This window comes from Papilio xuthus, unplaced genomic scaffold (genome assembly GCF_000836235.2).
Source record: "Papilio xuthus unplaced genomic scaffold, Pxut_1.1 DF826923.1, whole genome shotgun sequence".
NCBI lineage: Eukaryota > Metazoa > Arthropoda > Insecta > Lepidoptera > Papilionidae > Papilio > Papilio xuthus.
This window is the reverse complement of record NW_013531726.1, coordinates 5,360,188-5,383,719: the sequence shown is the minus strand read 5'-3', so window position 1 is coordinate 5,383,719 and position 23,532 is coordinate 5,360,188. Positions and strand designations below refer to the sequence as shown.

The window sequence follows — 23,532 nt, the reverse complement described above, 5'->3', positions numbered from 1 at the left end:
TGAAATGTATTGAGCAAAATAACAGTATAGTTTTATAAGTAAGCGACTCCATTCATGCGCATACTGGCCGTCGCCGGTGCTTATTACCAAGCAAACCATTGTATGCATTCATTAATACCATGAACTTGCACTTTCAAATTTTAATAACTGTGTACTTTCTCTATACAACTGACGGATTCCCTATTAGAGCTTCTTTGTAGTCTAACAACTTATTTGGCCCGGTGAAAGGTGCTGCTATCAGTAAATTAAAGACAAATAACGAGACCCTTTTTTTTATAAGGAAAGAATGGGATATCGATTTTCTGGATGGGAAGGAAAAATATACGTTTTCTGTGCATCTCTTCCTCCGTCTATTCAAGGTAGGCAATGAATCTACAATTGCGTATGTCTACATGCAACGGTCGCTTCGCTGTTTCAGCGATCTCAGGTGGCCGATCGCTCGTTTGCCATCTTATGATGGATGGATTGATGTTAGTATGAAGGTATCTCCAGAACGACTTCATGGATCTAGCTGAAATTTGCCATAGATGTAAAATATAAGAAGAAATATAGGCCGTTTATAAAGTTTTTTTAAACCTCGCGAATGGAGTCATGGGCGACAGCTAGTACGAAATAAGACAATTACAAAAAGAGTCTTGTGACACATTTTTAAATAAAAAGATGCTACTAAATACAATAGTAATTAAGTCTTATACCCACCGGGTCTGTTAAGTTTATCAGTCTATAGTTCTATTTTACCTCCATTTTAATTTCATTTGTTGTGACGTTACGTTGAGTCGCTCAGGTGGTGTGGTCATTTGCGTTTTATCATGAGCCCGACTCGGCCGCATTCGCCGCCGCTGCGCAGTGTATCGAAAGTAACGCGCGACTCCGCGTTCGTATAATCAATCTGTTTTGCCGGACAAAACACGAGGTTTTATTTAACGATAACGATACTGTATCGGGTTTGCGGTAATCAAGATAAGGGATTTGTTTAATTTGTGGACTCGAGTGGGAAGGATGGAGTGTCATTAGCCATTTGGTGAGTCTGGAATTATTTGTTTTGTTTTTATTATTGCGCATATTTTATACGTAATATTAGTAAGCTCACGAAATACAATTCAAGTTGATAATAAATATGAAGTTAAAGTGACAAGATGTTCATATCTTTTATTTTTGAAGCACAATTTTTAATAATTCCCTATAGGAAGGTAAGTGCGTAAACATATAGCATATTTTAAATTGTTCTTTATTAAAAAAAATTAGCATTTTCAACAACTGTGACTTTTTAAATATTTACTAAGCGTTGTTTAAGTACTGTTTATTAGAAGAACTTATACTTTTTAATTACCGGTATGACCATTTTACTTACTTCACAACTTTAAATACGAAAATACATGTTATAAAGAATACTTAATTTACAAAAACTAATTAATTCTCACGAGCGGAGCTTATTTGGTAGTTGATTGGAGACGGTTCTGTTGAACAATAAGGGTAAAGACACACAACTGCGTTTTATAATATTTTTTCGACTTTAACACATTTCGTAATGTAGAAATACATTGTTAATGCACCATATTATATTTCGCTGTAACGCAACAAAATTTAGAAATGAAATTTCAAGAGTAAATTTGTGTTAAATTTGTTTGTTTCTTACATAACATTGTCGTGTGTCCCTATCTTTATTTATCAAGACGATATGCGAACTCAATACATGCTATAAAAAGTCTTTAGTACGCATTGTTCGGGATTCGAAGCTATCTGGAAATGATGACCTTAAAAGATTTGATTACAAAAAGATACTGCACGAAACTTGAACTGTTAAAATAACGGTTTCAAGCAAAAAAGTTCCCAAAACAGCGTACCGAATTGTAACGAACATTTTCTAACTATTGCCGAATCTCTTATATTCACAAGAATTCACGAAACATAGATGGGAGCTTCGGTGGCTTAGGGGTCAAGCACTTGACTTGCAATCTGCAGGTACTGAGTTCGAATCCCGCCATGTACCAATGTTTTTCGATTTCCGATTTACATATGTACATTTATCCGACGTTCTTACGGTGAAGGAAAACATCGTGATGCAACTTGCTCATATCTGAGAAGAAATTCAAAGATATGTGTGAAGTTAACCAACCCGCACTTGGCCAGCGTGACCGACTATGGCCTAGTCAGCCCTAACTTAGGGTAGGCTCTAAGCCCCTCGGTGGAGACGTATATAGTGAGCTGATAATGATAACTGATGTTTACTTCTTAATACACAAATGACTAGTGGGTTTCTAAGACTAATATCCCCGTTTAAAACATATTGTTTTGTAACAGGAATGACGATATGTTTTGAACAAATTTTTAACTCAGAAACCAATTGTATGTTCGATCTTTGATGCCAATTGTGATAAAAATTTACACATTATTAGTTACAATCCTTTAGCGCGAATGGCGCGCTTTCGTTATAAAGTCATGTGTTAGATTGATTAGTGAGGGGACATAAACGTTGACATTTTAATAAGGCTAGTGTTGCGCCGATACACCGGCACAGTGTTGGATTTTTTTCCTAACAATATAAAGTAAAAGTACTGGAAAAAATTTACTTTAGCATTGATAAGGTTTCATTCCTTACGTGCGTCTTTTAATGCGATAACTAATTGTATTAAACATAGGTAAACTAAAAGATTTAAAGTAATATATTCTTCAATAATTTGGACACGGAATTAGAATGATAAAAAAGACTGAATTAATAATAAATAACCGCCAAGTCTATTGCGACATCTTACTAATATCATACCAAAGTTTAGATGTATGGTGCTCGCTAAAAGATGCCAGAATGGTTCAACGGAAATCGATATAGAAAATAGTTTGGACGAACACGTAGACTACTTAATAAGTAATTTTAATACCGTGCGAATAGAGTCGCTGACGATAGCTAGTATATAATAAAATATGAATAACATTTTCGTAAAATATTATAATTTTTTTTTGCATATTCCTAATTTTGATTATTGACTACGCAACGAATGTCTAGTTCAATAGAAAATATATAAATATTTCGATCCGCTATTTTACTATGTCATAACCCTTGAATCTTGAAACGTTATATTTATTATGAAATTTCATGGACTGAAAAGATAAATGACCAAACATCATTGGAGTAATCATTACATTGTGTGATTGAGGCATACTATTACCAAACAGTTGCACTTTTTAACAACAACCGATTGATATTGTGGTCAACAATGCAGTCGTTACAAACGCAAGAGTAATGTGAAGTTTCTGAAATTAGTTTTAATTAAAAATCACAACAATTAACAATGAATGAAGGTGGAAGGTAACAAGTGCCTTCAATACAACACGTAATTTATTCACAAAACATAATTATTATTTTACTTAAGTCGACTAGTATAATTTACTTATTTGAAAGCAACTTGTCGTTATACAAACATACTTTTTAATAACCGCATTATTATATAAAAAAACTGTATATTTAGAACTAGTTGCCGCCCGCGGATCCGTCCGCATTGTTTAAAATCTTAGTATACCTATGCGTTGATCCGTTGAATCGTTCTGGAGATACCTCCTAACAAACATACATACATACAAACGTTCGTATTTATAACCTTAATAAGATTAAGTGTCCCTTATTAATATAAATGTTTAATATTTAAATTTAATACAAGGATTAGTTAAGAAATTTCACAAGATTTTTGCTTTTGAAAAAAAAAATTAGTATTTTTCCCCTTTTCTGGCTTTACACCAGTACCAGCTTATGGTTAAATTTTGGGACACACTGTATACAAATGCGATTATATACTCCTGCAAGAGATCGTGTCTGAGAATTACATCTAAGTGATACTTTACACGACCCCGCTATATTAAGAACTTTCACGGGAAGACATAACTGTTGTCTTCCACCGCCAATATGCATACATAATATTTTCATCTCTCTCGCTCTGTACACCAAAAATAGAGACAGCAATATACTTTTGCAGATGTATTTGTGAAAAGTCACGGAAACATAGAAACAATACATAGTGTATAATCTCTCTTTGTGTAATTTGTATTACAAAATAATTATTTGAAGAATTATTAAAAGGCCTATCTCAAGGTCATTAATATTAAATTAATTATGATAAAAGACGTTAACCCAAATACTTAACAGAAAACAAATCAACACAAACAATCATTGCGTAATTCACAATCGTTATATTAATTTGTAAAAGCCGATTAGAAGTTTAAATATTATAAAAAACTTATTGTACTAGAAAAGACAATTTTTACGCCATAACTTTTTACATAGTTTGCTACTATCAAACTTATTGTGGGTTTCCGGGGCTGAAATCTTCATTTAAAACATATTATAGTATTTTTGACAAATATAATGATAGTGATGACGATATGTTTAACAAAGATTTTGGTCTCAGAAATCAACGTTTCGAAATTTTAAAATACTAATTTTGATAAAATGTCTCTTAGCCAATTTGCTAAAATCAAAAAGTTGTGATTTTTTCAAAACGCTCCTTAATAGATTTCAGGAATCCTATAAACCTGAAAATACTAAGGAAAATGACAAATATTTTTTTGCAATGTCTTCATTGTACTTTCTAATATCATCATCATCATCAGCTCACTATACGTCCCCACCGAGGGGCTCGGAGCCTACCCTAAGTTAAGGGTGATTAGGTACATATGTAAATCGGAAAATCGAAAAACACATTGGTACATGGCGGGATTCGAACCCAGGACCTGCAGATTGCAAGTCAAGTGCTTGACCACTGAGCCACCGACGCTCACTAATGTATTGAAGGTTAAATACATACATAATAAAAACAAAAACTTTAAATCAATTAGTATTGCGTAGTTAAATTAGAACTAAGGTTAACTGCGATATTTAGTTTTATGGTTATGGTGAAATATGTTTTACTGCCAAATATTGTTGAAATTCTCAAATTATTTCAATTTACTTGTAACGTACGTTGAAGGTAAAACTAATCCATTTTATTGGATTGTAACTAATGCAATATAATCACATATATAAAATTCTCGTGTCACAATTTTCGTTCCCATACTCCGCCGAAACGGCTTGACCGATTCTCATGAAATTTTGTCAGCATATTGAGTAGGTCTGAGAATCGACCAACATTTATTTTTAATCCCGCGCAGACAGAGTCAAGGGCGACAGCTAGTATCAATATATATTTGCTTCTAACAAAATATTATTATACTATCAATAATTTTTTTTGCTTAACATCTGGTTGAACCCATTTATCTATTTGAATCCGTTTTTGCTTATTTTAATTATTCTAACATCGTAATCAATTTATGGATCGTAATTGCATCAAAAGAGTCTTCAGTTTAGTGTGGTCTCTAGTGTAAGGTCGATGCGTTATTTTTTGTTAATCCATAATCCATTTTAATATATTAACGGAAGAGGGGACGCATAGGAAAGGGAAACATTATCCGTGAGTCCCCTCCTCCGTCGATTAAAAGTAGGCAACGCATCTACAATTGCGGATGTGTACCGGTAGCGGTCGCTTCGCTTTATCGATGAATCCAGGTGGCCGTTTGTTCGATTGCCAACTTAAAATAAAAAATTAAAAAATGATTATTTTGGAATTGATTCTTATTTATTTGAAAATTAAAAAGTTTAGAGTCTACAGTGATAGAGCCCGCTTTAATATCTTCGCACGAATTGGCCCGACTGGCCCGGTGAAATAACACGACCACACAGAAGACAGGTGTGAAGTGGAAGCAATTCCGCGTTTCATCTGATGAATGTGCGTCCCGGAGGCCTAATTTAGTCCTCTTTACCTTCCTACCTTTTTTCTTATAAGGAAAGGATGGGAAGTGCAAGTGGACTTTTCGGATGAGGGGATGCATGGAAATGTTTTCTTTCTGTGCATCCTCCTATCCGTCGATTAAAGGTAGGCAACGCATATACAATTGCGTACGTCTGTGGGCAACGGTCACTAGGCTATTTCAGCGATTTCAGGTGGCCGCTCGGTCGTTTGCCACCTTATGATATAAAAAAATGAATGTAGTTAATAATAAAAATATATGTTATGTCAATTTTAATTAATTCATATACCTGATATCATGATTATCATATATGTTTAATTATGTATAAATTACAAGCATCTTGTTTATAAGCAAGATACTGAACATTGCTTTGACGTCATCATTGCTGGATTCAATTCAGCGGGAACATTAAGATTGAAGCTTTAGGATTTGCATACCTTTGAAGTTGTACATATTAGGAAGGAGCAATTTCTGGATAATTAATATTTTATAACATCCACATATTATCAAACTTGTTACCTGTGATTTTGCTCGCGTTGTTTTTTTTAGTGTTTAACAATTTTTTTTTATCTTAATTCAGCGTAAAGTAAAATGTCAAACGAGTTAAATGTATTAAATTAATCAAACTTTCGTGAGACATTATAATGAACTTATATAAAAACGGCTAAACACTCACGTATATTCGTCCGGTGGCGGCACCGACTCGTTTCGAGCCGATCGGGGGCCCTTCTATGAATTGGAAATTGGGGGAAACTTGAATAGCGACACCACCGACGCTTTAGTATCAACATCGTCGACGACGCCGGCGCACCCCGCGCCCCCCGCCGACGGGCCGCGTCCGCGAAATAATACCAGTACCACTCACCCTGATGAAGGGCCCCCGATGAGATCGAAACTAGTCGGTGCCGCCACCGGACGAATATACGTGTGTGTTTAGCCGTTTTTATATGAGTTAAATGTAATTTATGGTTAGGATAAATAAATTTTAAAATCCTAACAAATGTATCTCTCAAAAACTTTCGGTTAATGTAATTTGGCATTACCTTAGGTTTCTGAGATCAAAATATCTGTATAAATCGTATCGTCCGTCATGCTTTCGCTGGCTAGCTTTTACTTAAATCTACGCAAATAATGCCGTACAGATCATGACAAACAGTAAGAGTACTTACTTCTGAAACTTTCACTTCTACTCAAAGTATATCTTTAGTTACTAGTTACCACGAATACATAGGAATTAAAAAGTGTTATGCCGCGGGGTCATTTACTTGAAGCGGTGCATGCTTGTCAATTAAGGCGGGCCTGATGCATCCTGTTAGAAACTTTTCTCTGTATTTGTGCAAACGAGATGTTTTTGCATCGAGTTTACTTCGAGATTACTATGTATTAAGCGAATACCAATGAATTTCACATTGAACATGCACGTGACAAAAAGCGTTTACTTTTTGCGCCAGGTTCAACGCATCGTTTCAATGGATATTTATGTCAAGGACTTAATATAAAACAAAACATGACTCATACTCGATTTTTTAGATATAATATAGCTTTTGTTATTATAAATGAGACACTGGTTATATAAGCGATCGCAGTTGTTGTCGAAATGTGCTACAGACTTACAAAATACCGGTGTGAAGTATAGGTACTTATGTCTATTAGGATTGTGTCGGTACTGATTTCGTTCAGTATATTTTAACGGAGGAGGGGACATAGGAAGGAGATTTATACTTTTTCTGTGCATCTCTCCTCCGTCGATTAAAGGTTGGCAACGCACCTGCAATTGTCGATGTCTATGCGCAGTGATTGCTTATTTCGTTGTATTCAGGTGGCCGCTTGCTCGTCGTGAGACCTGATGCTAGTCAGGTTTAGAATATAATAATTTCGTCAACAAGTAAAAAATGGTATGTGACATTTAGAAATTAATCATAGTAAATGCTTTATTTTGGTCCTATAAGAATAAACTCTTGCTACATATTTTGTGTATAAGCACAGTAACATCAAATGTAAGTAAGTAGTTTAGATCTCCCACAAACTTTCTGCGTTTAGTCGACCGTTAATAGTGCAGGGATTATGCGTACCAAATAAAAATTATGAGACGATTTATTACTCATATTTTTTGAATCGGTACGGTACTTACGCATATTACGTTTAGCCTTTCTTGATAAGTGCACAACTACTTAAAAAATTTTCTTTCTGGTATAAAATGTGGTATTTCCAGGTCCTAAAGTGTTTCATTCAACTATTCCTGAATAATTAACACATATATAGAGTAATATTTTGCATATCCGTTACCCTATTAATTTCAATGCAAATTTCAAGTACAATCTCAAACCGGTTTAACTGTAAACTCGGGCAGCGCACATCACTATTGCCGGCTAATCTCCATAAAGAAATGTAAATGCGGTTTTACGACATCGTGTTACGGCTCATACTAAATCAAGGTAACATTGTAACAGCTTGAAAATCTTATATAGACTTTATGTTCTCATAATTCTATGCTTCGTTGATTTAAGTAAATTACGAGGATGAATTTAGTAAAAGTGTATAAGCGAATTATTCAATTTTGTAAATATTTTTAGTTCAGTTTGACTAGGTTTTAATCAACCACGCTGGCCCATGCGGGTTGACTTTACACATATCTTTGAATTTCTTCGCAGTCACGTGAAGGAATCGTGATGTTTTTCTTTCACCATAATAACGTCGGATATATGTATATGGAAATTGAAAAACACATTGGTACTTGACGTGATTCGAATTTAGGACCTTCAAATTACAAGTCAAGAACCTCTGAGCCACCGACGCTACATTATTACAGTTTTTAAATCTAAAATAATTATAATAATATTAAGTTACCTAGATTTGGCTCACGAGGTTACCGCCATGTGGCGTATGAATCGACTGATAGCGAAGAGCTTCGACCAACATCTCAAGAAGCTCTCGCCACACAGTTGGATTAAGGGCCCGATACAAAAGGCAGTTATCCTATAAACCGCGCGCATCGTGAGAAGGTTCCTGTCTCTGCAGCCCTGACCACTGGTTGTTTGAGTCGTGGGATTTCGCAGCCGGTGGTGTTCTATTTTTAATATATGTGTTATATTTATTTTTATATGAAATATACTATATTAAAAATATGATAAATAAATCTATAAGAATTAAGTTATCTTAAAAAACATACTACAATTGCATAATTGTAAATCGACTTAGAGGCAATTGTTTAATAAACGCTTCCATTGAATTCTGATATATTATGCAATCTGTATATTTTACATGAAGAGAATTAAATCTATGATATAAAATAAAATATTAAAAACGAAAAATTAACTAAAATATGTTAAAAAAAAATATAGAATTCCTTATAGATATAATTGGATCACTTTCTTTACCATCATCATTTTAACGTTTCGTTTTAACTTTCAATTTCTTTATTGTTATTGTTTTTATTGTTTCGTTCCGTTTTCGATGAAGCGTTGGAGTAATTAAGTCACAAATACAAGATCGTGACAGTGAGTGCACGCGTTCTTTTCTTCTATACACATAAATAAAATTGGAGTATCTGTTTGTATTATTGAAATATCCGTTTTTTACTACATGTATATGAATATATATACGGTCATACCAAAATAACATTTTTTTTTATTTTTGTCTGTCTGTTCCGGCTAGTCATTAAAATGGCTGGACTGATTTTGAAGGGACTTTTATTGTCAGGTAGCTAATGTTATAAGGAGTAACTTAGGGTATATTTATTTTAGATAAAAATTTGTTTATTTTACAAAAATAAAACTAACAGCGACAGTATTGAAAGCGGACGAAGTCGCGGGCACAGCTAGTTGGAAATAAGATCGCTTGTTTCGACGAATACGAAGTTCTTCCTTCTTTGAATGTAAGTTACATGATAGCCGTGGGTTGTTACTGACGTACCACTCGTATATATTGTTGTCCTTATCATTATCTATGAAAGAATAGAGATAGAATGCTTTGGTGTCGGTAAAGAAATAGTAGTTAAACGAATATTGAATATATTTCTTTTTAAAATTAATTACAACAGACTAGCTGTCACACGCGTCTTCGTCCGCTCGTAATTAAAAATAAACTTAATAAGACTATGACTATGTTTTATAGCTATACCAATTTTCATCAAGATTCGTTGAGCCGTTCCAAGATTTCCTATTTTAGAAAGAGCTGAAGGTATTACAAAACACAGACTAAGACTTAGATATTTTCTAAAATTTTCTGTAGAACCTTATTTCGTTTTATTGCGTTTTTTATCTCATTTCTTGAAACAACGGTTACTCGAAATTTCGCTAAATCTGCGGTTATCCAATTGCGTTCTGCTCACCGCTGCCGTTAGAAAAGAAATAAGAAAAGAACTTCTAGATATCTTTAAAAAAAGAAATTAAATTTCTTCACAAGATATCAGTTTAAAAGTAAATACGTATACAAATGTCTATTAAATTCTTAGAGAAAATTTTATATATTTCAATTAGCATAGAAATATACTTCTGTGTAACGTAGCGTAAAATATCAAACAAAAACCTATTCCCATCCCGCTTAATCTTTGTGACAAAACGGAGATAGCTATATGTTTGTTTACAAGTTTTTCTTCAGTGAAAACTGACTATTATATGAAAGTTCACAGACTCTATGCAGCAAATAGTACATATTACTTATATCTAAATAAATTTCCCTCAGTTATTAATTTCACTTTTATGAGGTAATGTAACTGAGGGGAAAATACTTTCTATTTCTAGATTACGCTGTTCAAATGTATTAAAAAGTATTTATGCTTGAAATATATGCATCTATATTATCTTAATAATTTTCAAAAAATAATATTTTTAATTATTTTATTTAGCATACAAGTGGGTTTAAGCGTCGGTGGCTGAGGTCAAGCACTTGACTAGCAATGTGCAGGTCTTGTGTTCGAATCCCGCCATGTGCCAATGTGTTTTTCGTTTTTTTGTTTTACATATTTCCAATTATCAGACGTTCTTTCGGTAAAGGAAAACATCGTGATGCAACCTGCATATATCTGAGAAGAAATTCTTAGATGTTTGTGAAGTCAACTAAACCGCACTTGGCCAGCGTGGTTGACTATGGCCTAATCACCCTTAACTTAGGGTAGGCTCCGAGCCTGTCGGTGGGGACGTATAGTGAGCTTATGATGAAGTTTGGTAGAAATTTTTATATTTACCAAGTTTACTCAATATTCTATTGTTGAAAGATATTTTTTTTAATTGTTAGTTTAAGTTTTAAGTTAACCCCGAACGAAAAAACAATCAAATATTTACTCTTCTCGTTGTCCATTTTATCATTATTACGTAACAGTGTTTATTTAATACTCAGTTTGAATAAACCCATAGCAAATTTATTTTGTCATAGTCCCTTAACAACTTCATTGAAAATCGATGGTACAATTTTTGTTTACTCATGCCCTTGATATTATAGACGTATTTTGTGTTATCAAACAAAAAACTGTTTAAAATAAAATTACAAAACCTTTGACTCTAGTATGGTAGTTCTTGTAAAGTTATTTTCAAATATCTTGGTGGCCCAAGGTCATGTGCGTGCTGCGCAGTGCCCTTCCCCGCATCCCGCTACACCCCGCTACACCTAAAATTATGTTCTGCGTAAAGACTCGCGCGAATTTGCGAGCCGCCAAGATATGTGAAAACTACTCTACCATGGTCAATTGTAAATATTGTGGTATAAACAGTTAAAACCCACAGCTTAATGTTCTTAGACGTGATTTTGATCGCTTGAGACTAGCTCTTGTCAAGATAAGATGAGCGGAAAGCGGAACGAAAGGGAGTCGGTTGCTTACCAACGTAATTGACTTTCGACTATTAAATTACATTATTTTACTAATGTTCTATATAATAATAACTACGCTTAGTGGAGATAACTCATGAGAGTGTACTAAATGGTTCACGATTAATCAAATACTTTCGAAAAAGTTTTTTTTTAATAAAAAAAGTTTTTTTTTAAATTCTAGTAACATTTTTATTCGAACGAAAAATTATCATTACAATAGTCATCATGGTTATGTCATTGAAGCCTTACGATAAAGAAATAAGTGAAAATAAAATGCGATACTGAGACGAAAGTAAGACATCAAAGTCAACGACATCTCAAATAGCTTTCACCAATTGTATTGGATTACAAAGTAAAAAGTAATGCCTTTATTCTATCGTGGATTCAATTCAGTATCAGCTAAATGCTGATCCGTGTACAATATAAGACAATGTACTAATCATCTGTTGCAGATTAATTAAAACTGTGATTATAAGAAACAAAGTTAACCTCTTTGAAAGAAGAATGTCCAATAAAAATGACGGGGTCTAACTCTCTAGAATAGTCGAAAAAAAAATGTTTTTTTTTAAATTCCACGCGGACGAAGTCGCCGATTACAGCTAGTGTATAAACTTATAATAGTTCTCTAGCTGTATCTTGTTTCGCCACACTGCTTCTGATAACAGAAATGTAAACAAAACGTTAGTATGTGTTAAGAATCGTGCATTAGTATGAACAACAAAGTACCGAGTCCACTTTCACTTTGTATGTAAATAAATACAAAGTGAACTTATCTTAAAGTGAAAAGAGATTTTATTAGTACATCACGATCATCTCATTTACATGTTTATTTTAACTAGCAATTCCTGTGACTTCTTACAGTTATTTTTCCGAGAGTCCGTCTGCACGGAATAAAAAAACAACATAATAAGTAGCGTACGTGTTCATCCAGACTATGTTCATATCATATCATGAGATCCGTTCAGCTGTTCTGGAGAAACCTTCAAACATCCATCCGTCCATCTAAGCATTCGCATTTAAATATTAGTAAGATTAATACTACAATTGCATTCAACAACTTTAGGTCCGCTGTTCGCGGGCAGCTTTCCGCATGTAAAGCAGAAGACGTGGTTAACGTCACGTGGTAATCACCTGTCGCTTCATATTGACTGTTTTAATCTGTCCATATATGGCTGCCTTTACATTTGAATCATATGTAGTTCTGGTATTCGATTAGTATTCTTCTGTGGTGGTCATAACAAACAGTCAAACAGAATTTTAAAAGCTTTTGTTAATTAAAACAACAATGAAATCGTTTTGTGTAACATTGTTTTTATATAAAAAAAACAATTTAGAGGAACGTAAACTAAAAGAGACGTAAAATGCAAACAATCATACAATATTTGTCGTTCACTTTTATTGCAAAATATTTTTATTGATATTGGCGAATACACAGCCGCGAACAGAACACAAATCTGCACGAATTGCATATTGAAAGTTTATAACGAAAGCGTATAAGTTTATGACATTTTATAACGGGCCGATCGTAACTGGCCAATTGCGACGTAATTGTCCAATTCGTACGGCTTTTGTTCCATTACTTCACAGAATACACGTTTCAACATCTGAAATAAAATATCACGTGTTTTCACACGACAATAACAAAATACTTTTTTTTATTAATCTATACGAAGTTTAAAACCAACCCGCACTTGGCCAGCGTGGTTGACTATGGCCTAATCACCCTTAACTTAGGGTAGGCACTGAGCCCCTCAGTGGAGACGTATAGTAAGCTGATGATGATGATGATGATGATAGAAAGTTTTTGTACATACATTACCTAATAATTTGCATATTCAAACGATTAAATATATATTTCTTCAACATAATCAAAAAACTTATTTCTAACTTTTGCTATTTAGATACTTTGATTAAAGTACTGTTTCATAGACTGAATTTCTTTCCGTATTACAAACATCCTCTTGTCGGAAAACATGTGCAGCACGCGATTCTTTCTTAAGAAATCGAAAGCTATGTAATGTATTTTCAGTCTTACGTATATAGAGTTAAAGTTCAAAATAATATAAGCAATCTACTAATCTTTTTATAATGAGATACATTGAAATGAATTATCGGATTACGACGAATTGTTCATACTGATGTAATATACGAAACAATCAATACAAAAGCAATCGTTGTATTGTTATTATATGCAAGAAGAGCGTCGTTGGCTCAGGGGTCAAGCACTTGACTTGCAATCTGCAGGTCCTGGGTTCAAATCCCGCCATGTACCAATATGTTTTTCGATTTCCGATTTACATATTTACATTTATCCGACGTTCTTACGGTGAAGGAAAACATCGTGATGCAACCTGCATATATCTGAGAAGAAATTCAAAGATATGTGTGAAGTCAACCAACCCGCACTTGGCCAGCGTGGTTGACTATGACCTTATCACCCTTAACTTAGGGTAGGCTTCGAGCCCTATAGTGAGCTGTTGATATGCAAGATAATGAGAAGAAAAAAAAGTTATTAAAAAATGAAGATATTTGCTCGATATTATTTGAATTAACTTTAACTTTTTATTAACTATTGTTTTTTTAAAACCTATAGGCCTAACACTCATATATTTTTATTATGTACATTTTTTTGTAACACTTTCTCTTCACCTTCTCAACAATTAAAAAAAATATTTAAATTAGTACGCGTTAGTGTTGCATAATTACTATCATAATTTAAGCTGTGCGTGAGAGAGTAGTTACTATTCTTTTAAAGTTTTTTTTAATATGATATGGGCAGTAAAATTATGTAAATACGAATTAAAGATAGGAAATAATTAAAGGTTTTTTTAACTACTAGATTAATCTTTTCAATCTTACTAATGTTATCTATCCAAAAGTTATAGATGAATGAATATTTGTTAGAAGGTATCTCCGGAACAGCTCAACAGACCTTGATGAAATTTAGCAAAGATGTAGAACATAGTCTAGTGGAAGACATAGACTACTTATTGAGTTTCTTTAACTCCATGCGGATGGAGTCGCGGGCGACTACTTGTATTTTATAAAAATCTTGTAGTCCGTCATCTTTTATGTATATTTCTCAAATCACCAGTTTAAAATTTAATATTTTTAAAATTTATATTGTACGGAGGTAAACGCAATTTGTGCTACAAACAACAGCACTTAGCTAAGTAAACGTTGCGTAGTAGCTAACAGCCGGTGCGCCGCCTGTGTTGAGCTGTGTACTCCTATCAAACTGCTGCGGCAGGCCGCTACTGGTTAGTTGTACGCTTAATTTCATTAAGGCTTGGACACAACAAGATAAAAGTGTTAAAAAATATACTAATATTAAAATGCGAATGTTTAGATGGATGGATGTTTGTTTGAAGATATCTCCAGAAAGGCTGATCTCAATTTGTCATGTAGATCATAGTCTGAAAGAACATAATAGACAATTATTACTTAATTATTGTTTGTAAAGTATGTCCGTTTATTCGTAAGAACCGGGGGAACTTACCGTTCATCCATACATCCTTTGATCTTCCTCTACCTCTGTATCCACATTCAAATATCCCCACGCACCTCAGTGGGTACAATTATAAGCTGACAATGAAATTTCCCTTTAGAAAAAATATTCATAGCTAACGTGCCCACAAAAGTTTATCTGTGTGTCTTCAACCTAACCTACGGTAAGCGTGACGCGAGCTGCGAGCTGCAAGCGTTCACACCACCACTGCCACTGACACATCAATTATGTACGTTTGTTGCTGCACTGCGCGGTACTACACAACGTCGTTTTATGTTTAATGCACTTCCGGAAAAACTATTGCCCAGAAAACTACAGCTTCGACTATTCTAGAACTAAATAGTAAGGTTTTTAGATAATTCCTCAGTTATAATTTCAATTTATGGCTAAGGTAAGAGACGTAGTTTTTGAATATTAATCGAAATTTAAATGTTATCTGCACACACATATACCCATTTTTACGATATTAAAAGATCAAAGTTTGTAAAAGAAAAAAAATTATAACTAAGCCAACGCTAATATTACATTGCCATAATAAAAAAGAAATAGACTATAAAAATAGTCATTGTTAAAATGTTACCTACAATAACTTTCTAATCCGAGCATCTTCGTTTTTATCACCTGGAAGAACTCATTTGACACCCATACTCGATACTCGTATTATCCGATTGGTCACTGTATCGATATTGAATCGATTTGCAACAGTTACGTAGACATATTGCAATCGAAATCGATATTAGACGAATGGCCTATTGCAGCTTTCATTCTTCACCAATATAATATAATTATCATAGTTTAAACGTTAGATTTCGTTATTTTTATACAGTGTGTGCAAAAACTCTAGTGATTAGAGTTTAGTTAGTCGGACTCAGTCTTGTTGACATAACCTTATTAATATTTTAACATCTATAGTAATTTGTAGTCGCTACAACTCATTTTATTGTTTAAGTATAAACATCCTATATGTAATTCTATTATGTTAACCTTAAATATTAATTTAAAACTCAAGAACGGCTTTACCGATATGGTTGAAAAATGGTGAGGAGGTAGCTTAGAGCCAGGAGACGGACATAGGACACTATTTATTATTTTTTTTCGAATTTATGCCATGAAGAGCTGCTTTTTATTTAACTTATCTATATATTAAGTTTTTTTATATATCCACGCGGACGGAGTCGCGGGCGACAGCTAATGTACAATAGAAAGACAGACAGGTCTCAGACAGAATAAAACAAAGCAATTACTTTATTCATAAATGATATTAAATTTTGATTAAGTCGCAATCAACTTTCTAGCGCCAGACGAGATAAGATAGTGATCAACAATTCTATAAGTCAAATAACAACACAATTTTATCAAAACAATATCAAAGTAATATTAAACAGATTTATTGAATCAACATTTTCATAATCTAAATTAAAAACAGAAACATACACCCAAAACTAATATTCGGACCAAATTTTTTTTCGATCACCCTCTATTCATACATTTTTTACACAGTAGCATGTCAAAGTTGGTCAAAAGTTAAAATTTTCTAAAATTTCAAGAACACAGTCATAGTAAATTATTTTTTTATGCTTAATTACGAATGTTTTGTTCCAAGTTTTAACTGCAATTAATCATACTTAGGTAGCTAATACAAAAAAAATGCAGGAATATCTTCATATTAGTAGCCACAGTGTCCAATCATATGGTGGAGGGTATCAAATTATAAAGAAAGTTAAAAAAATGTAATGTAACTTTTAAACAAAAAAAATTGGATTTTTTTTAGTATTTTTTCCCGTGTAGTTATTAATCTGGCTATAAACCATTAAAGTTTTATCGTCGAATTTTGGGACACGCTGTATATTATACATCATGTTTGTAATATTGACTTAATACCTTTTAAAAATAGTAACTTGGTTAAGTTAATTTATAATCTTTGACATACCTCTGATTTCATTATTCATTAAACTTTCTACTGGTCACCTCTATTCATCTTATTCTTTGATAATAGATAACGGCCATCATCCTAGCGATGGACTATAATTTACTCCGATACTAAAATACACTTTATTGTTATGCACGAATGTCTGTAATCATCTTGTCTACAAATTGTATGATTTAAGTAGTATTGAGTGAAACCCATGATAATACAATTTAATTCTTATTGCAAACTTTCTAGAATGATGTAGCAAAGAATATCTAATCAAACACGGTGTACAATTTGTTGTATAACTTGGTTATAATCATCATCATCATCTGAGACGCTACAGCCGCAGGTGAGCCTGGGCCTGGTCATGTAAATTTCTCCATACCTGTCTACTTTTGGCTTTTTGCGTCCAACTCTTAAAGCCGATATTGTTGAGATAGCGCTCGACCTCATCTAGCAATCTAAGTTTCGGCCTACCACGTGTTGTACGTCTATCCGGAGTACTCCTACAGGCATTAAGATAAAGGTTATAAAGCAAAAGCACATTATGTTTTTTTTAAATAAGGACGCAAACAATTAGCGAGAACACCGAGGTGCTCATCAAAGCCTATGTATATCTGCAATATCAGAGTAACCGCAAATGCGTAATAATGTTTATGTGTGCCTTACTACGAGTATCATACTCAGTAAGTAAATCTTATATATAAAATTGTCGTGTCACAATTTTCGTTCCCATGCTCCTCCGAAACGGCTTGACCGATTCTCATGAAATTTTGTGAGCATATTGAGTAGGTCTGAGAATCGGCCGACATCTATTTTATAATCCCGCGCGGACAAAGTCGCGGGCGACAGCTAGTGTTCTCTAAATTAGAATCTTAGTGCAGAGTTATTATGAGAAACTAAGGAACTGTAAATGTCGCGACTAAAAGAATCTGAGTATGATACTTAAATGATGCTAAAGCCTATTGATATATTTTATTCCTTTTAAAATATCAGAAAAATAATAAAAACAAAATTATTTGTACCAATTTAAAACTACTTTTTATCGGACATGTTAAACGTGACGGAAATTTATTATTTAACAACGGAATGCAGTGTCCGGACCACGGGCCACGGCTTCCGGAACATTTACGAATGTTCCAACCGGAATAACAAACTTTTTGCGCTAATATTTTAACCATTTTCCTAAATACAATCTGTTGATATAAAAAGATAGAACTGAGCTCTAATGTGTTACTGTCCTGTTGGAATTAAAAAAAATAAATCGACTACAAGGAAAGAAAACCTACATCAAATGAAGGAATTAAAAAATGTGTTAAATTAAAAGCAATTAAAATGTCTAATATAAGTAAAATATAACTGTTTTCGTTTTCTCCACTAGATTTAAGAGAACTGACCGTTTTGCATCGCGATAAGCGCCTAATCAGATGCGGTTTTATAGATAAGAGATAATATGTACTATAACTGTGCCGTGTGGTTGTAAAATCTGAATGAATTATTAAATAAACCTTAATTAAAAGTAATACGATATTATGTATTCACTGTTATTTAAGTGGCAGGAAAAGATTAATGATGCGGAAGGAGAAAATACCTTGACCTTACTGCAAATGTATTTTAAGTGTAGACAATCAAATTAATATTAAAATAACTAATTTATTTTAAGTTCTTATTTAGATTAAGATCAGTACAATCAAATTAATAAAAGAAAATAAAATTTAAACATTTTGACAAAATGTACATATAAGTTAGGATTAGATGGCTCTTGGACTATAGTATAAGAGCTAATGTAGTCCTTAAATTATACTCTCTCAAGGGGACAATTTTTATTCTTTCAAACTGTACGTGTTAACAATTACGTTACATAACAAACATAATATCAATTTTTTTAAGAGAAAACGTCGTCAAATCGTATCTGATAAAGTGAATGATATTTTCAACTCTACATATCTTACATATCGCACACTTAAAAAACAAAAGATAATCATTACCTTCAAGATATCTTTCAGTTCGCCTTCCGCTTTCGTCTAAAGTGCGTGTGTATAAATATAGAAATTTTAAGATTTATATTAATGTTTTTAAAGAATTTAAAACTTTTATAGTGCTAATATCGGTGTGTGAGTGAAGGAATTGCAAACAACTACAGTTATTTTGTTTGGTTTTGTATAGATTTAATAATATTACTTGAAGATATTCTTTAGCAGTGTCTTTAGAATGTTGGGTTGGAATAAGAGCTATTTTATTACTAACTTTGAGGGCTTAATTTGCGTTTATTGAACATGTAGATTTATTTATCAACGGTATGGTCTTTATTTCATATTTTTAGTTTATTCAGGCTTAAGTATTTATTATTTTTAACTCTTAAACAAAGGTATAGTGACAATTAGTTTTAATAATTTATGTTTAATTATTTTATTTTGTAATCTATACTCATATTGTTATGAAAATATTTACGATTAAAAAATATAAATTTCAAATTGATAATAATAAAACTTATACTGATTTAATTTCTTATCGAAGAATGAATTTTCTAAAATAACTCATTTATTTTGAGAAATTGTTTTCAATTTTGATTAACTTCCAATGAAAAAAATTTTATAGGAACTTTACCAATGAAGTTAAGTTTTAATGTAAACATTTTTTGACTGTTGTAAAATTTTATTGCTTGTCTAAGATACTGAAATTAATTTTGTATTACGCAAAACTTACTGGCTGATTTTAATATTACGTCATTACGACAATTGTTAGATATACGGATTTTGGAGCGCGACGAACATGAATGAAATGAGAATATTATATAAAACTGTTACATTTACCTCTCACTTCCTTTTAAAAAGTATAATAACATTCAAACTTTATACCCGCTCGAAGTCTAAACTAGTAAATGCAATAGGCCTAATGGATTGTATGTAAGAATGTTATCAGACCCTGAGTTGAGTCAGTCATTTCACTCTTCTATATATACACTAGGTGTTGCCCGCGACTCCGTCCGTGCGAGATTAAACAACTAGATTATAACCGATTCTAAGACTTATTAAATATGCATTTAAAATTTCATTAAAATCGGTCAAGCCGTTTCGGAGTATGGTAACTAACATTGTGATACGACAATTTTATATGTAAAAAAACAGGGGAGGTTATGTAGAAGCGTGTTACGCTTGAAAACAGATGGGAATTGTTAGTAGCAATTGTTTTAATAAAAAACTTATCAAGTTCATTAATTGTGTGAAGGTTACGGTAAACAATGAAGATTAATTATACACAATACAATCTTGTCCCAGATTCTAAGATATAAAAGATATGAGAAATAAAGACTAGTTGTACTTAATGATCTATGAGCGAGTTCAAAAAATACGATTATAGCATAAACAGAAAACTTTTAATGCATAAATATATCATCATGCATCTTATAATAAAGCTAATAGAGAGAAATTCAATGTTTTCCTTTTGTAACAAACTTCGTTATTGTTCTTCATCATCATCAGCTCACAATACGTCCCAACTGAGGGGCTCAGAGCCTACCTCAAGCTAGAAATGACTAGGCCATAGTCAACCATGCTGGCCAAGCGCGGATTGCATCACGATGTTTTCCTTCACCGTAAGAACATTGGATAAATCTTTAGAAATCATATTTGTTTGGAAACGAAGAAAATATTTACATTAATGATTAAAGTTATCGAGTTAAAATTTCATTTTATTGCTATTGACAATGCTAAAGCCATGTGATTGAAAACATTTCCTTTCGATGATCAGTCACTAAACGACGTTATCTTAACATTTAGATAGTCTCAAGTGTTCGAACGTCCTTCGCATCGGAAACACATATTACTTTGAAACAAAAATCGAGATATCGATACATTTGTTCTTTAGTCGTAATCGACTAACCTGTTTGACATGACAAGGTAAAGGGCGCGGCTTAAGTCACATCGTTACGTATTCGTTTGTTTGTTTTTTTAATGTATTAAACGTATAGAGACATTCTGTAAAACATAAGAATTAAAATTAAATTCAGCAGTTAATTTGGAATATCTCATGGAAGACAAGAAATTAACAGTTTTAATACCTATAAATATCACACAAAACAATTGCTAGTGATGATAATAAAATACTAAATGTGTACAATATGGTTCAAAAAGTACAGCAAAAGTTTAATATTAGGCATCTACAAAAGTTAGGACTCTTGAAAAGAATAACAATTTAATCGGGATTTGATTTTAATATCGATCTTTGCCCTTGAAATACTAAACCAAGAATTTAGGTTCCAGAAAGTACTACGTCTCCCAAAAGACTTCCATATTACTGATATAAGTGCGAATGTTTAGATGGATGGATGGATATTTGAAGGTATCTCCAGAACGGATCACACTAAAATTTGGCATAGATGTAGATCATAGTCTGGAAGAACACATAGGCTAAATTAAGTTTTTTTTAGTTCCGCGCGGACTGAGTCGCGTACGACAGCTAGAAGTAAAATTAAAATTGAGATCTGCTGCTCTAAAAAATATTTTAACCGAATACACACAAAAGTTCTCAGACAGAATTTTACGAATTTTTCGAGACCGCGGTGACCGTGAGAAAATATGTGTTCATTTTATCTTAAGATAATAACATTCGTATGAAATTCTTTATGAAATCTAGCGGAGTATTAAAAAAAATCAAAGGTCGGGATCTCATAACCTTTGTATTGTTATACGCAAAGAAAGCTTCTGCTCAATTTTAATTCACCTTCACATATTAAAATTCTAGTTAGAACTAACTTACTCTATTACAAATGCAATATAGAATCCTTTTGTGGTAGAGGTACCGCGCGTTCGAACGAAGCGATTCGAAGCATCGTTCCTTGTGCATACCGCAAAGGATTGGAACAAGTTGCGGGCCTCTGTTTTTCTGTCCAAATATGATATTGGGACCTTCAAAAGTAGAGTGAATAGGCACTTACTAAGCTAGCGCGTACCATCTTTCGACCAAATCTCCACTTCACCAGGTGGGATCGTTGTCAAGCGCTAGCTTATAAAACATAAAAAATATACAACTATATTCTGCATTAAAATATCGTCGTCCCTGTCATTGTCTTTAACAAAACAGAGATAACAATATGTTTTTGAATTAGATCTCAGAATCCATATATAATTTCTTTGATAAATTATTTTGGCATCTGGTTATTGTCCAAGCCTTATACCATAAAAAATTAAAAAAAAACAACTTGAAAGTCGTATAAACAAACGCTAAAGATAATCAAAGCGGTCAGACTTTTCCCGCTGATTATTTTATATTAATTTTGTGATTCATTGATGAATTTTATCGCGGATATCGTAACGTCTATACAAAATACTCTAAGATAAGATTAGTCAGTTTACAGCTTTGCTAATGAAAATGTGCTCTCTCAATTTTTTGCTCGTTTAAAAAGTTGGTAAGTTTATAACTTGCCAGTAATTTAATTAGTAGTATGTTCACTCTGTAATTTTTTTCTAGTTACTAACAATAGGTATTAAAAACTAGTTTTAGGTTATGTTTTGATATAGTTCGTTTAATTGGTTTTGAACCATTTTTCTTCTACTGTAGTGTTTTATTAAAAACCTGTGTTTATATGTTATTTTATTGGCTAACGATATTAAAACAAACCTGTAACTCGGATGACTACGAGATATAATTCGAAATGTAGTGAAATGGTTTTTTTAATAAATGATGTTTGCAGTTTCTTTCAAAAACACCATAATTAATAATTACTTAAGCAACCGATATTAGCACGTATTCTTGCTCAACATAATACCATACGAAATTATTTTGAATAGGTACTTAACAGAGGTTAAGCAATAGATATGGCGGTGTCGAAGTAACGGATGTGTGCAGCAAAATGTCTGATAGTATCGAAAAGTTGTGTAAAGAGTACGACGAAAATGTTGCCGAGCCCCGCTCGAGAAGCGTCGGTCAGTATTAATACACGTCCACAATAACATGATACGTGATCCCGATGACGTCATAGTAACTTGTTCATCGAACATATAACTCTGTTGTTCGCTGTAGAAACTAGAAGTAGTGAAGTGAGTTGAAGTGTATGTTAATTTCAATCAAGTTATTATGGAAGGGAAGAGGAAATATCCTCTTTCTGTGCGTCCCTTAATCCGTTGATTAAAAGTAGGTAACGCATCGGCAACTGCGGATGTTTCTGGGCAGCGGTCGCTTTTCCGACGAATTCAGATGGCGGCTTGCTCGTTTGCCACAGTATAAAATAAAAAAAATGAACGCGTGACATATACTGTCACCGTGGCAACCTTAACCCTTTGACGGCCAACATAACAAGAATGATATTTTCTATTGCAGGGTTGTTCACTATCCCCGAATACCCGGAGTACGAGGCGCGCGGCATGTGGTCAGCGGCACTAGACGCGATACTCACCACGCTGCGGTATCTAGCGCCCGCCACATTATTGACGCTCCTCTGGGGTCAGCAGAGCTTCATATTCAAGATACTTAAATACATCGACTCGGCTTTCAGATCTCGTAAGTAATCATATTATATTCTAACACTTTCAGTGCC

General features: G+C 33.2%; 1 protein-coding gene across 3 annotated transcripts in view; it reads left to right on the top strand.

Annotated features, from left to right (window-relative positions):
* The first annotated feature begins 798 nt into the window (after window positions 1-798).
* The window catches only part of LOC106122530 (probable serine/threonine-protein kinase DDB_G0282963), a 29,194-nt gene continuing 6,460 nt past the window's right edge, over window positions 799-23,532 (top strand). Inside the window, exons 1-3 of one of the 3 annotated variants that reach the window (XM_013318544.1) lie at window positions 18,998-19,026; window positions 22,787-22,921; window positions 23,316-23,495. In XM_013318544.1, coding sequence (XP_013173998.1) covers window positions 22,849-22,921; window positions 23,316-23,495 — 253 coding nt within the window. In that variant the 5' untranslated portion in view covers window positions 18,998-19,026; window positions 22,787-22,848. Of the gene's footprint in view, window positions 1,022-18,997; window positions 19,027-21,493; window positions 22,405-22,786; window positions 22,922-23,315; window positions 23,496-23,532 lie in introns of those variants that run through there. The other 2 variants (XM_013318546.1, XM_013318547.1) reach the window with 2 other exon arrangements.